This window comes from Emys orbicularis, chromosome 13 (genome assembly GCF_028017835.1).
Source record: "Emys orbicularis isolate rEmyOrb1 chromosome 13, rEmyOrb1.hap1, whole genome shotgun sequence".
In the NCBI taxonomy this organism is placed as follows: Eukaryota; Metazoa; Chordata; order Testudines; family Emydidae; genus Emys; species Emys orbicularis.
In genome coordinates this window covers 15153857-15165715 of record NC_088695.1, presented here as the reverse complement: position 1 = coordinate 15165715, position 11859 = coordinate 15153857, and the positions used below count along the sequence as shown (strand labels likewise).

General features: G+C 47.0%; 1 protein-coding gene across 1 annotated transcript; it reads left to right on the top strand.

Moving 5' to 3' along the window:
- Window positions 1-4613: 4613 nt before the first annotated feature.
- Window positions 4614-5621, top strand: LOC135887493 (olfactory receptor 10A7-like). The gene has a single exon (XM_065415236.1). The coding sequence runs from the start codon at window positions 4614-4616 to the stop codon at window positions 5619-5621; it is 1008 nt and encodes a 335-aa protein (XP_065271308.1).
- Window positions 5622-11859: the final 6238 nt, after the last annotated feature.

Here is an 11859-nt window from a genome sequence, read left to right as displayed (position 1 = left end):
TTCATCTGAGAGCTCTGGCCCTGCTGGGTATTGCTCACCCCAAATATTCACCAGTCATGAGCTAGGCACCCAAGAATCATGAAATTGGCTTAAAGTCATGAGATGTTTTTGAAAAAAATGTTGGGTTTGTTTTATTGGTCTTCTCGTTTTTGAGCCTTGGTGTGTGTGTGTGTGTGTGTGTGTGTGTGTGTGTGTGTGTGTGTGTGTGTGTGTGTGTGTGTGTGTGTGTGTGTACTTCTGCCATGTTTTCAAGCTTTTCTCCACAACCTTGAGAGCTAGAAACTTACTAGTTTTTTAAAGTTGAGATTCTCATCTAATCTTCTGCCTGCAGGAGCCGGGAATATAAATTCAACATGGATATCACAAAACTCACGATAAAATTGCAAGAGTTGGCAATTCTGAGGTCACTGGCCTCCTTGTCTCTCTATTCCCCAAGAAATCATCAGAGAGAGAGAGACTCTTTAACCCATCCTCTCCTTTGCTCAGGCGCCTAAACAAAACACTGCTTCTTGGTTCATGGGAAGTGTCTGGAAAGATCTCACAGCAGCTGTGGCCCAGCCATGGCTTCCTCTGCTAGGTGACTATGGACAGGTCTAAGGGTGAATCTCACTTTAGCTCTAAACAGTGAGGAATTCTCTGCATACCTCTGACACTCTGTAAAACTTTACAAAAACTTGGATTCAAACAATCTGCAAATAGACTGGAATCTAATCTATCTACCTATATGCACACACCTCTCTCTCTAAATTCCATTGGGAGAAATGTTATAATAGATTTCCATTTGTCCTTTCCTGTGCTTTCCACATATCACCAAGCCTTGGATTTTCAAAAGAGCCTGAGGGAGTTAAATGCTTAGCTTTCACTGACTTTCAATGGGAGGTAGGCCCTAGCTAAATCTAGCAGCATAATCATCCCACAGAGAGGCTGAGGCTAATTCGGGCTAAGCAGGCTGATTTCATCAGGACTGGCATTTGTGCCATCCGTTTTGCAAACCCAGCGGCAGCTTCCCAGACTCAGCCGATGGAAATGTTCTTCAGAAGTAGTATCAGGGGAGACACAACCTTCTCCCGCAGAGGATATATATACAAGGAGCCGAGTGTACTCTGTCAATAGAGAGAGGAGAACATGCTCCAAGGGAGATCTCGGCACCTGCTTGTCTCTTCAGAGGGAGAGAACCCTATTTCTGGAGGGAAGTGAAAGAAGAACCTGACTCCTGGTCACCAACCCTGAGAGATCCAAGCTCATCAACTGGAGGCTGAATATCCTGTGGTCTCAGGTAAGCATTATCCATCATGCTGCTTCCATGCACTGAGACAGAACCTGTCTGTCAGGGGGTGTATGGATCCGCTGCTGTCTCAGCCATTAAAGGGTTAATAGGAAACAGAACCTGCCTGCTCAGCTGGGGCTGATTGGTGGCCTCACAAGGGCTGCAGAGATAAAAGGGCTGCAGAGCAGAAGGAGGGACTGGCTGCTAGAGACTGAGGCACTGCAAAGAGGAGACCCCTTCAGCCACAGACTGGCAAGGAGCTGCCCTGGAAGTCAGACTTTCCGAGGAGGAGGCGCAGAATGTGAGTCTGGGAAAAGCCTCCAGAAGAGGCCAGGTAGGAAGGAGCAAGGGGATGAGGGCAACTGTCTCCAGCTGCTTCACACAGGGTCCCTGGGCTGGAGACAGGGTCACTGGGCCAGAAGAGTAGGCGAGCTCCCTGCAGACCAAGACACGGCAATGAAAGCGGCACCATATCAGACCCTACCAGAACAGATGCAAAACCTGCAGACATGTCTCCACAGCTACAATGACCAACACCCCCCGCCACACACCTTTCAAAATCCAAGGGTCCTACACACGCCTATCCCAACGTGTGGTGCACCTCATCCAGTGCACTGAATGACCAGCAACAATGGTGTGGGTGAAACCAGACCATCACTACGCTCTTCGATGAACTCACAGAAAAAAAGTGATAAAAGACAAAAAACATCCTGTCCTCTGTGAGTGAGCACTTTTCACAAAGCAATCACTCTATATCTGACCTATCAGTCCTCCTCCTCAAAGGCAACCTGCACAGCACTCTCAAAAGACGAGCCTGGGAGCTTAAATTCGTAACTTTGCTAGAAATTAAATATCATGGACTGAACAGAGACACTGGATTTGTGGTCGATTACCACAATCTATAACCCACTTAATACCTCTCCAGTCATGGGGGAGGGAAGCTGGGGGGGTGAGGGTGGTTAACGGGCCACTTCACCTTGAATGATCCCTTGAAATGTGTTAACTACTTATGCTAACCAATCTGCTCCATCTTGTATTTAGCTGTGACACTTTGGTTATGTCATATTACAGTTAAATACATGCAGCTGGCCCATGTCAGCTGGCCCATGTCAACTGGGCTCACTGGGCTTGGCTACCGAGCTGTCAAATTGCAGTGTAGACATTTTGGACCTCCCCCCTCGTGGGGTTTAATTGCAGTGTAGACATACCTCTGAGCATCTTTCCCTGACCGGAAGAAGAGCTCTGGGTAAGCTTGAAATCTTATTTCTTTCACCAACAGGTTAGTCCAGTCAAAGATATCACCTCACCCACCTTGTCTCTCTATATCCTGGGACCAACATGGTACAACACCGCATATGTGAGAAATGTTGACATTTGAAAGTTGTTTCCATTAATCAAAGTAGTTTGCATTTTTGGTGATGGTTTTCAAACCACTGGGTGCAATAAAATAAATAGTGTCATTTACACACACACATACTTTTCCACTTTTTATTCCTTTTCCATTTTGCCACTCAGTGACTTTCCAAAACTTCCTCAAAGTTTGAAAAATTGCAAAGCTGGTAAAGTAACAGACTTTATTTTTTCCTCTTCCCTCTCTAACTTTTTCAAAGTTGCAGGATTTCAGAGTAGGAACAGGAAAAAGGAAATGTGAAAGAAAAACAAAACCCTTAGACATGATAGTTGGCACATTTTCAGAATCATGTGATTTTTATATCCCTTCTAAGTGAATGACTTCACTACTGTGGATATTAATGGAGATTTTACATTCAGTTTTCAGAATGTCACTAAGCAGTTTGAATCAATATCTATTGGCAGAGAAATCCAAAAGTTAGTGATGATCACATAGCAACATAAAAACTGATTCGCATTCACAAATGAAATCAAACAAATGTCTGCATAGAAAGGCTTTGTAGGTGAGGTTTTGGACTGGCAAAACCACCTTCATGAAGCATTGGGTTCTGCTAGGGAAGAGGGAAACTTTTGAAGGGAATCCAGTCTGCACACCTCCATTTGCCAGACTCTTCCTGGGGAGCTGGCATACCCATTACAAGCCACTAGTGATGGCTCCTTGGAGCAGTTTCTGGGGAGCAAGGCTAAATCTGTTCTTAATCAGATGCGTTAGCCTCAGATTTGTGTATAGATCTGCCTTAGCAGCACATTGCTGTGTCAGTTTTGCTCACTCACTTTCCAATGTCATTGATAGAGCTGGGCAAATCACGGGTTTTTCGGTTCACTGGAAATTTCAAAAAATAATATATATCAATATTGCTTCTGGTCAAACCAAAAATCCGGTGAATTGAAAAGTAAAAAAAAAATGTTGAGCTGAAACAAATCAAAATGTTCTGATGTTGCCGAAACGGAAAACTTGACTGGAAATGTTTCTGTGATGTTGAAACAAAAGGAAACACTTAATTTTGTCCCATAAAAAATTGTTTTGAGTTTCAGGAATTTTGACAAGAGCAAAGAAAAGGATTCACAAACCAGCTGGAGGAGAAGGGTAAAGTTGCTACTTTATGAGCTTTAGTCTAGTGGCTAAGGCTCTCAGCTAGGGTGTGGGTAGACCCAAGTTTTATTCCCACTGTGGCAACACAAGAAGAGATTTGAATAGGGATCTCTAACATTGCAGGCAAATGCCCTAGGCATTGAGCTAAGGGGTGTTCTCAGTCTCTCCTCTTGGAGCTGTTCCACTAAATAATTAAGTTGTCATTGGGGCAGGGACTTGAGTCTCACCCACACCCTAGTGACAGCCCTAGCCACTGGGCTACACAGTCACTTTCACAGGCTGTCCCCGGCCCAAATGACTATTCATAGTCTTTCATAATGACAATGAATAGTAATGTGGTGGGAGAAGGAGAGTAAGGGTTGATTTACACTACAAGTTAGGTCAGTTTAACTACATTGCTCAGGGCTGTGAAAAATTTCATGCCCTGTCTGTTGTAGCTAATCCAGCCTAAACCTTGCTATAGACACTGCTAGGTCACCAGAAGACTTCTGCAGTCGACCTGGCTACCGCCTCTTGGAGAGGTGGATTTTACAACAGCGACAGAAGAACCCCTTCCGTCGCTGTAGTAAGTGTCTACACGACAGCAGTGCAGCTACAGCAGAGGATTTCTAGTGCAGATGTAGCCTTAGAATGATTCTGCAGCCTGGTAGTTCAGCATCAACCTCCATTGTATGAACGCCACTGCCCCAGTTTGTGTTCTCAAGCCAGTATCTGGGTTGGTGGCCAGAAGGCGACTGGGGCATTTGAATATAAATGCTTTTAAACTGATAGTTATTAAAGTTTAACAAATGCTGTAGTCTTGTTATATTGGAGAGTTTGTTTTATCTCCCCCAGATACAATCCATGGCAGACACAGAAGGGGGAAATCAAACATCCATCACAGAATTCATCCTCATGGGATTCGGGAATCTCCCTGAGCTGCAGATCCTTCTCTTCCTGCTGTTTCTAGCAATCTGCATAGTGACTGTGGCTGGGAACATCTTCATTGTTGCGCTAGTTGTGGCTGATCAGCAACTTCACACCCCCATGTACTTCTTCCTGGCGAACTTGTCTTGCTTGGAGACCTGCTACACTTCCACCATCCTGCCCAGGATGCTGGCCAGTCTCCTGACTGGGGACAAAACCATTTCTGTCAGGGGATGTATGACACAATTTTATTTTGTTAGTTTCTTTGGGGCTACAGAATGTTCTCTCTTAGCTGCAATGTCTTATGATCGGTATTTAGCAATATGCAAACCACTGCACTATGCAGTCCTTATGAATGGCAGCTTATGCCTTCAGCTAGCAGCTGGGTCTTGGATAAGTGGGCTTCTGGCTGGCACCACACCAATGTCCTTCATGTCACAGTTATCTTTCTGTGGCCCCAATAAAATTGAACATTTCTTCTGTGAATCTACAAAAATAATAACTCTCTGCTGCAGTGACACCTACCAGCTAGAGCTTGTAACCACCATCCTGGCTGCTTTATTCACCCTGTCCCCATTTGCATTAACCCTGGCATCCTACGTTTGTATCATCTCCACCATCCTGAGAATCCCTTCCACCACTGGAAGGCAAAAGGCCTTTTCCACCTGCACCTCTCACCTTATTGTGGTGACAATCTTCTATGGGACCCTAATCATTGTGTATCTGCTACCAAAAACCAACACACTGAGAGACCTCAACAAAGTGTTCTCTGTTTGCTACACAATTCTGACTCCTATGGTCAATCCCTTCATATACAGCCTGAGAAACAGAGAGGTCAAGGAAGCCCTGAGAAAAATTGTCAGTAAGTGTCGAGATCAGTGGTTCTCAACGTTTTTGGACTCGGGACCCATTTGTGTTTATGGCCTGTTGCGACCCAGTAAATAGTCTGGGGGTGGAGGCCCTGGGGTGGTTTTGGTTGGGTCCTGCCTCCCCGGGGGGGTTGGGTCCTGCCCGGCACTCACCCCATAGTGGCGGCTTCTGCAGCTCCTGTGCTGTGGGGCTGGCTGGGCTTGGCTCTTGGCTCTGGGCGTTGCAACCTCTGGGATTGCAGTGCTACTCAGGTTTGGCCCCGCCCCACTGACTGGACCAAATTTGTGTGAGTGAAGGTCTGGCCTGGCTCATGGGGTTGCAGCGCCACTCACTCAGATTTGGCCTACCCGGACCCCCGCCATCATGACGGCTGGGCCAAACCTGAGTGGTGCTGGGACCCCAGAGCAGAGCTGATGCTAGGCTTAAGCAGAATAAGCAATTGCTTAGGGCCCCGAGAAGCTCAAGGGGACCCCGTATTAATTATTAGTATGTGTGGTGTGTGTGGGGGTCCCCCAAAATATTCTTGCTTAGGGCCCCCGATGGGCTAGCACCACCTCTGCCCCAGAGTTTGCAGTGCCTGGAGCAGGGAGATGCGCCCAGCCAGCCCTGTGGGACAGGAGCTGCTACGTGACCCTTTGAAACATTCTGGTGACCCAATTTTGGGTCCCGACCCACAGGTTGAGAAACCCTGGTCTAGATTGTATGAGAATTCAGAAACCTCAAAATGGTGACAAGCGCAGCTGCTTTGCTGTTTGATATTCAGATGCTGTGTAGCCCTTACTTCTCGCTCAGACTTTGGTGACATGCGCTTGTAACATTTGCAGATGTGCAAAGATTTAAAAACGTAAGAGGAGTCAGGACCAGGATCGTTATAGTCAGAATAAAACTGACCTGTCTTTTACCTGCTGAATTTGGGTAGATGATATTTTGGTGAATTGTGTACACTAAAAGTTGGAATATAAAATAAAACAACTTAGGGCGATATCCACGAAGGGAACATAGGTATCTCAACGACTAACTTCTAGTGCCTTGCTAGTGGATGGGAACCTCAGTCCTGAGTTCGGCACCCAGGATCCCTATATGATGCATGGGGAGAGTTAGGTGGTTAAGAACTGGGTCCACAGAAACCAGAATGCTGAGCGAGGAGCTGCCTAAACTAGCCAATAGGAAAGGCCAAAGAAAGGGGTGTTGCTTCAAACTCCCTCCCTCACCTCGTTAGGCACTTATCTCTGCTTGGGATTTTCAGCTCTGAACCCCAAGGGGTGTGTGTGTGTGTGTGTGTGTGTAGGGGGTATTCACCCAGGGTGTTGGAGACTCAGGTTCAATCTCCCCTGCCTGATGTGGAGCAGGAATTTGACCTTGGGTTTCCTTGGGTCAGGTGAGTATCCAAGACCCAGGACTGCAGAGTCACCCTGTCTGCCCCAGTGCATGTTTAATTATTTTTACACAGCAGAGCAGCTTCACCAGGAGATTTTGAGGGCCCCCCACATCTGGGTGTCCAATAGGTCAGTGGTTTGTGGTACTCAGCTGAAAGGTGGGAAACCCAAGTTGGAATGCCTACCCAAGATTAAGCCAGCAGGCAAACTGAACCTGTGTCTCTCACATCCTGGATGAGCAGCCTAACCACCAGGCTCAAAGTTATAATGGAGGCCCCACGTCCAGCCCTTTTATGTAGGGCTAGGTGTGCTCTGAGCATGCCTACAAGACTAAGCCCGGCAGCTGAGATAGACAGGGAAATACCTGGTTTAAGGTTCATTTTGGGGTGAGACGGATGCCTGGGTGCCCAGACGGAGGCAGCTTTGCATATGCTCTAGCCCTGGGACAGGAGTGACTATCGGCCTGGACGCAGGGGGAGAAGGACTGCATGGGGAGAAGGACTGCATGGAACACTTGCTCCTCACTCTCCTAGATTGCATTGGATACAGCCTAAATGAGGGTGGGGCCATGGGGTGGGATATTTGTGGGACTGAACCTGGGAACCATGGGAGAGGACAGGACCCTGGGGTTGAGGAGTGCTCAGAGCGGGAAGGAGTATTCCCTTTAGCTGAATGCCCCTCGTCCCAGACCCTCTATAGCGCAGGCCCCTGGTGTCCATGTGGTGCCAAAAAAGGAGGAGCTGAGGATAGTTTCTGTAGGGAGAATTCCCAGCATTTGTCTCTGCTGAAGCAGCAGGAGGGTGTCTAATAAGGGCTTATCGACACACAAACGTTGCACCTCTCTAGCTGTCCCTGTGTAGTTAAGGCAGTTGTGCTCCTGCAGTGGGTGTGCGGCTCTGTCTGTATAAAGGAGTTTCATACAGTGTAAGAGGGCGGTCTGCCCCAGGGCAGCCCCCAGCCCTGTTCTGGAGAGGAGCATGGCGAGCAGGTGCTGGGAATCATTCAACCCATCTGGGCACCATCAACTAATTGGGATTCCCAGCTGGGGCATATAGCTGAGCTCCCCGGGAGCCTGGGACCAGTAGAGGGCTGGGGAGACACTTGTCTATTTGCAAGGGGGGCAGAGGCCCTGCAGAGCCCCCCTTGGCTAGAGACCCTGCCCACTAAGATGTCAGGGGCCCCCACAATCCAGGTGGAGAACTGAACTGTTACTTTACGTTGTCACTCCACGTTTCCTCTTCTTGTGCTGGACAATGAACAGGGCCACAGCCCCGGGCTGTGATGGAGTCTGTCAGCCTATGTACACTGGTGGAGCGATTCCTCCACGGGAAGGGGAATGAGGCTGGTCTACACTGAACACTTATGTCGACCTAGCTACGTTGTGACGGGTGTGAAGAATTCACACCCCCAAGACATGGTTAAGTTGACCTGAACCCCTGTGTAGACACTGCCGGTTGACAGAAGAATTTTCCCATCGACCTAGTTACCACCTTTCAAGGGCTGGTTTTATTACAGCAATGGAAAAACCCCTTCCATCGCTGTAACAAGTGTCTACACTACAGCCACCTGGCTGCAGCGCTGGTAGGGTCAACGTAGCCGGAGTTATACTGGTATAAGGAACCTTAGCACTGGTATAACTGCATCCAACTGTGTCGGTATAGCTATATTAGTAAAAAAAAACCTCACATCTTACCTCAGACATGGCTTTTACCACACCAGCCAAAAAGTGCTTTTGCTTGTACAGCTGATACAGATGGGTTCCCTGAATGAAATAAGCTATATTAGTAAGAGCACATTTTTTGTTGGTATACCCAGGTCTACACTAGGGATTTTGCTGGGGTAGAAGCGTCATTAAAAAAAAACCTAACCAACATTACTATACTGGAAATTTCTGTGTAAACCTGGCCAGAGATACAACAGTATTATAAAGTGGCTACTGGGTAGCAGCAGATGGTAATGAGAGGAGAAATGATCATTTTACTCTGGGAACACCCCTAGATGACAGGAGATAAGGAAGAGGGAACAGGGTGTTATACTGTTTAATGACTGCTAGGTGAGAGTGGAAGATAAGGATGGTGAAAAGGGACAGCTGTACATTGCCATTGGGTGGCATCAGAGAATAAGGGCATCTCTGTTGTGTTATTGGCAGGAGCTGAGTGTAACGTAACAGAAAAGGACACCTATAGAAACGTGTTCCCTGGACAGGAACAGAGTAAGGAAGCAGCAGTAGTGCTATGGCTACTAGATAGCCATGCAGCACAAATTATAAAGACAATACATTATGCACTAGATGGCAGCACAGGGTAAGGGATACATATGGGGAGTCTATTGTGGAAAATAGATAGTGAGCAAGAAGTAAGAAATCATCAGTGAGAGCTTGGAGGATTCTGTAGAGGGTAAAAAAGAGGAAAGAATCAACTATACTTAGGCTTGGAAGAATTAGATTTTTATTGGTAAATGTTGATTTTATCAAACACACAAATTGATGAAAAAAATGTTTCCTTGATGCTCATTGAAATGTACAGATCAGCAAAGAAAGAAAAATGCTGCTTGAGAGCTTAGTTTGATTTAAGGATATTTACTTTGTATATTTTGACATGTGATGTCAACAATTTGTGTTTTAACAGTTATAAAGCTTTAACTTTTTGAATCTCAACATCTACTGTAATTAAATAATTATTGACTGACCCACCCACTGTCTGATCCCCCATAATTTTCTGCAACTGAAAATTTAAATCCATAAAAATAAAATGCTTAAAAATAAACAAACATCAATATTATCCATTGAAACTATAACAAATACCAGCAATACCTTTCCTAGGTCTAGCCAATGGATATTTGTATGATAAAGTAAGTCCTGATGTTCAGCGTCAGTGTCTTCAAGAAGGGAAATGAACTGCCGATGATTAAGTCCCCTCGCTCTTATGTAGTTTACTGTTTTCACTACTGTGCGAACAACATGATCAATGTCCAGGACATTTTTGCAGAGGGCCTCCTGATGTATAATACAATGCAGAAAAATCACCTCTTTATCAGGGTCATCTACTTTTACTTTGTCCTGAATTCTTTTTAAAAGTCCTACGTTTTTCCCTGTTAAATTTGGTGATCCATCTGTGGTTACGTTTGCCAGTTTACTCCAGGAGAGCTTCAGATATTCAAGGCACCCAGACACCCTCTCATATAAATCCAATCCCTTAGTTGTGCCTTTCATTGATTCTATTGATAAAAAATCCTCTGTGATTTCAAATTTGTCATCAATTCCTCTGACAAAAATTAGTAACTGTGCTGTGTCCTTAATGTCAGTGCTGTCATGGAGAGCTAATGAAAACAATGTAAAGCCCTGTGCTTTCTTGTTCATTTAGGAAGCCAAATGTTCATCAATCACTTCTACACGGCGAGTAACAGTTCTTCGTGACAAACTAATGTTCTCAAATTTGTTTTGGTATTCCGGGCACAGCATGCCAGAAACATCAACCATGCATTCTTTCAAAAACTCCCCTTCAGCAAAAGGCTTATTTTGTTTAGCGATTTTAAACTCCAGAACGTAACTTGCCTTTGTAGTGGCTTCCTGAATTGCAGACCGTCGCACATAAATATTTTGCTGAGTTTTTAAGTTTGTGGCAACTGAGCTTTAAGTTTAACAACTGAGGAAAGGGCAAGAAAAGCTGAGCAACTCAGTTGCTCAGCTTTACTTGCCCTTCCCTCAGTTGTTAAATTGCTGCCATAATTAGGATGTTTCCTTGAAAATGGCGATCCAAGTTGTACTCCTTGAACACCGCGATGCTCTCCTGACAAATCAGGCATACAGCCTTCGAGTTCACGTTTGTGAAAAAAATATTTTGTATTCCATTCTTTGTTGAAAACCCGACAGTCATTGTCCACGTTTTTTTTTTTTTTTTGGCAGCACTCATTTTTGAAAGGGAAAAGAAAATCCTAACTGCTGCCCTTATTTCGAACTGCTGTTTTACAAGACGGCAGCACTGTGAGAAAACTGGGCCCTCTCTCTAGCCTGGATGTGTCGGGCGTCAGTGCCCCTGACAATTTTGAGCCATGGCTCTATCCCAGACTCCATGTGGACAAGAAGAGGCAGGTGTAAACTCACCTGCAACTTTATGTCCCAGCCTCCCCCAAATAAAGTTTTTACTGTTGTACTTTGAGTTCTGTTTGCGTGGTTGTGTCCATTAAAAGTTTGTATATAATAAGGGATTTTACCCCGGTGTGGCAAGAGGACTCATGAGGGGTGGCGCATGGGGGGCTTCATGGGGTGGTACCAGGGACTCCTACAGGCCCTGCTGGCAGTGTGACAACAAGGAAGCTGAGCCAGGTGCAGAGGAACCCAGACTGGAGCAGCTGTGGCCCTGTGTGGTTTCCCTCCACTCAAGGGTGGGGCCATAGGAAACAGGGAGGGGATTTGGTATGCGTCAGCTGCTGGGTGGGGTGGTGAGGTCATACCTGAGGAATGACCTGAGGCGTTTTCCGTGCAGAATCTTCCCTAAAGATGGTGCTGAAAATGACCGCTCATCACTGAGGAGCCCAGGTGGAGTGCGCCAAGCCTCTGGTCCCGCTCCATTGGAGGCCCAGGCGGAAAATGGGGAAACCCCCTGCCCTGCTCCCCTGGCCTGAGCACAGGGCCCCGCTCCCCCGGCCTGAGCGCTGGGCAGAGCGCAGCAAAGCCCCCGGCCTTGCTCTCCCATCCGGAGCGCTGGGCCCGTTTTTCCGGCCTGAGCGCTGGGAGGAGCGCGGCGAAAACCCCGACCCCGCTCCCCCGGCCGGAGCACCGGGCGGAGCATGGCAAAACCCCCGGCCCCGCTCTCCCAACCAGAGGACTGGGCAGAGCGTGGCAAGCCCCCAGCCCCGCTGCCCCAGCAGGAGCACCGGGCGGAGCGCACCGAAACCTCTGGGATGCTCCCCCGGCCAGAGCAACAGGCGGAGCCTGT

Excerpts from the sequence above, each read along its gene's own strand:
- LOC135887493 (XM_065415236.1), top strand. The coding sequence starts at position 4,614 with ATGGCAGACACAGAAGGGGGAAATCAAACATCCATCACAGAATTCATC.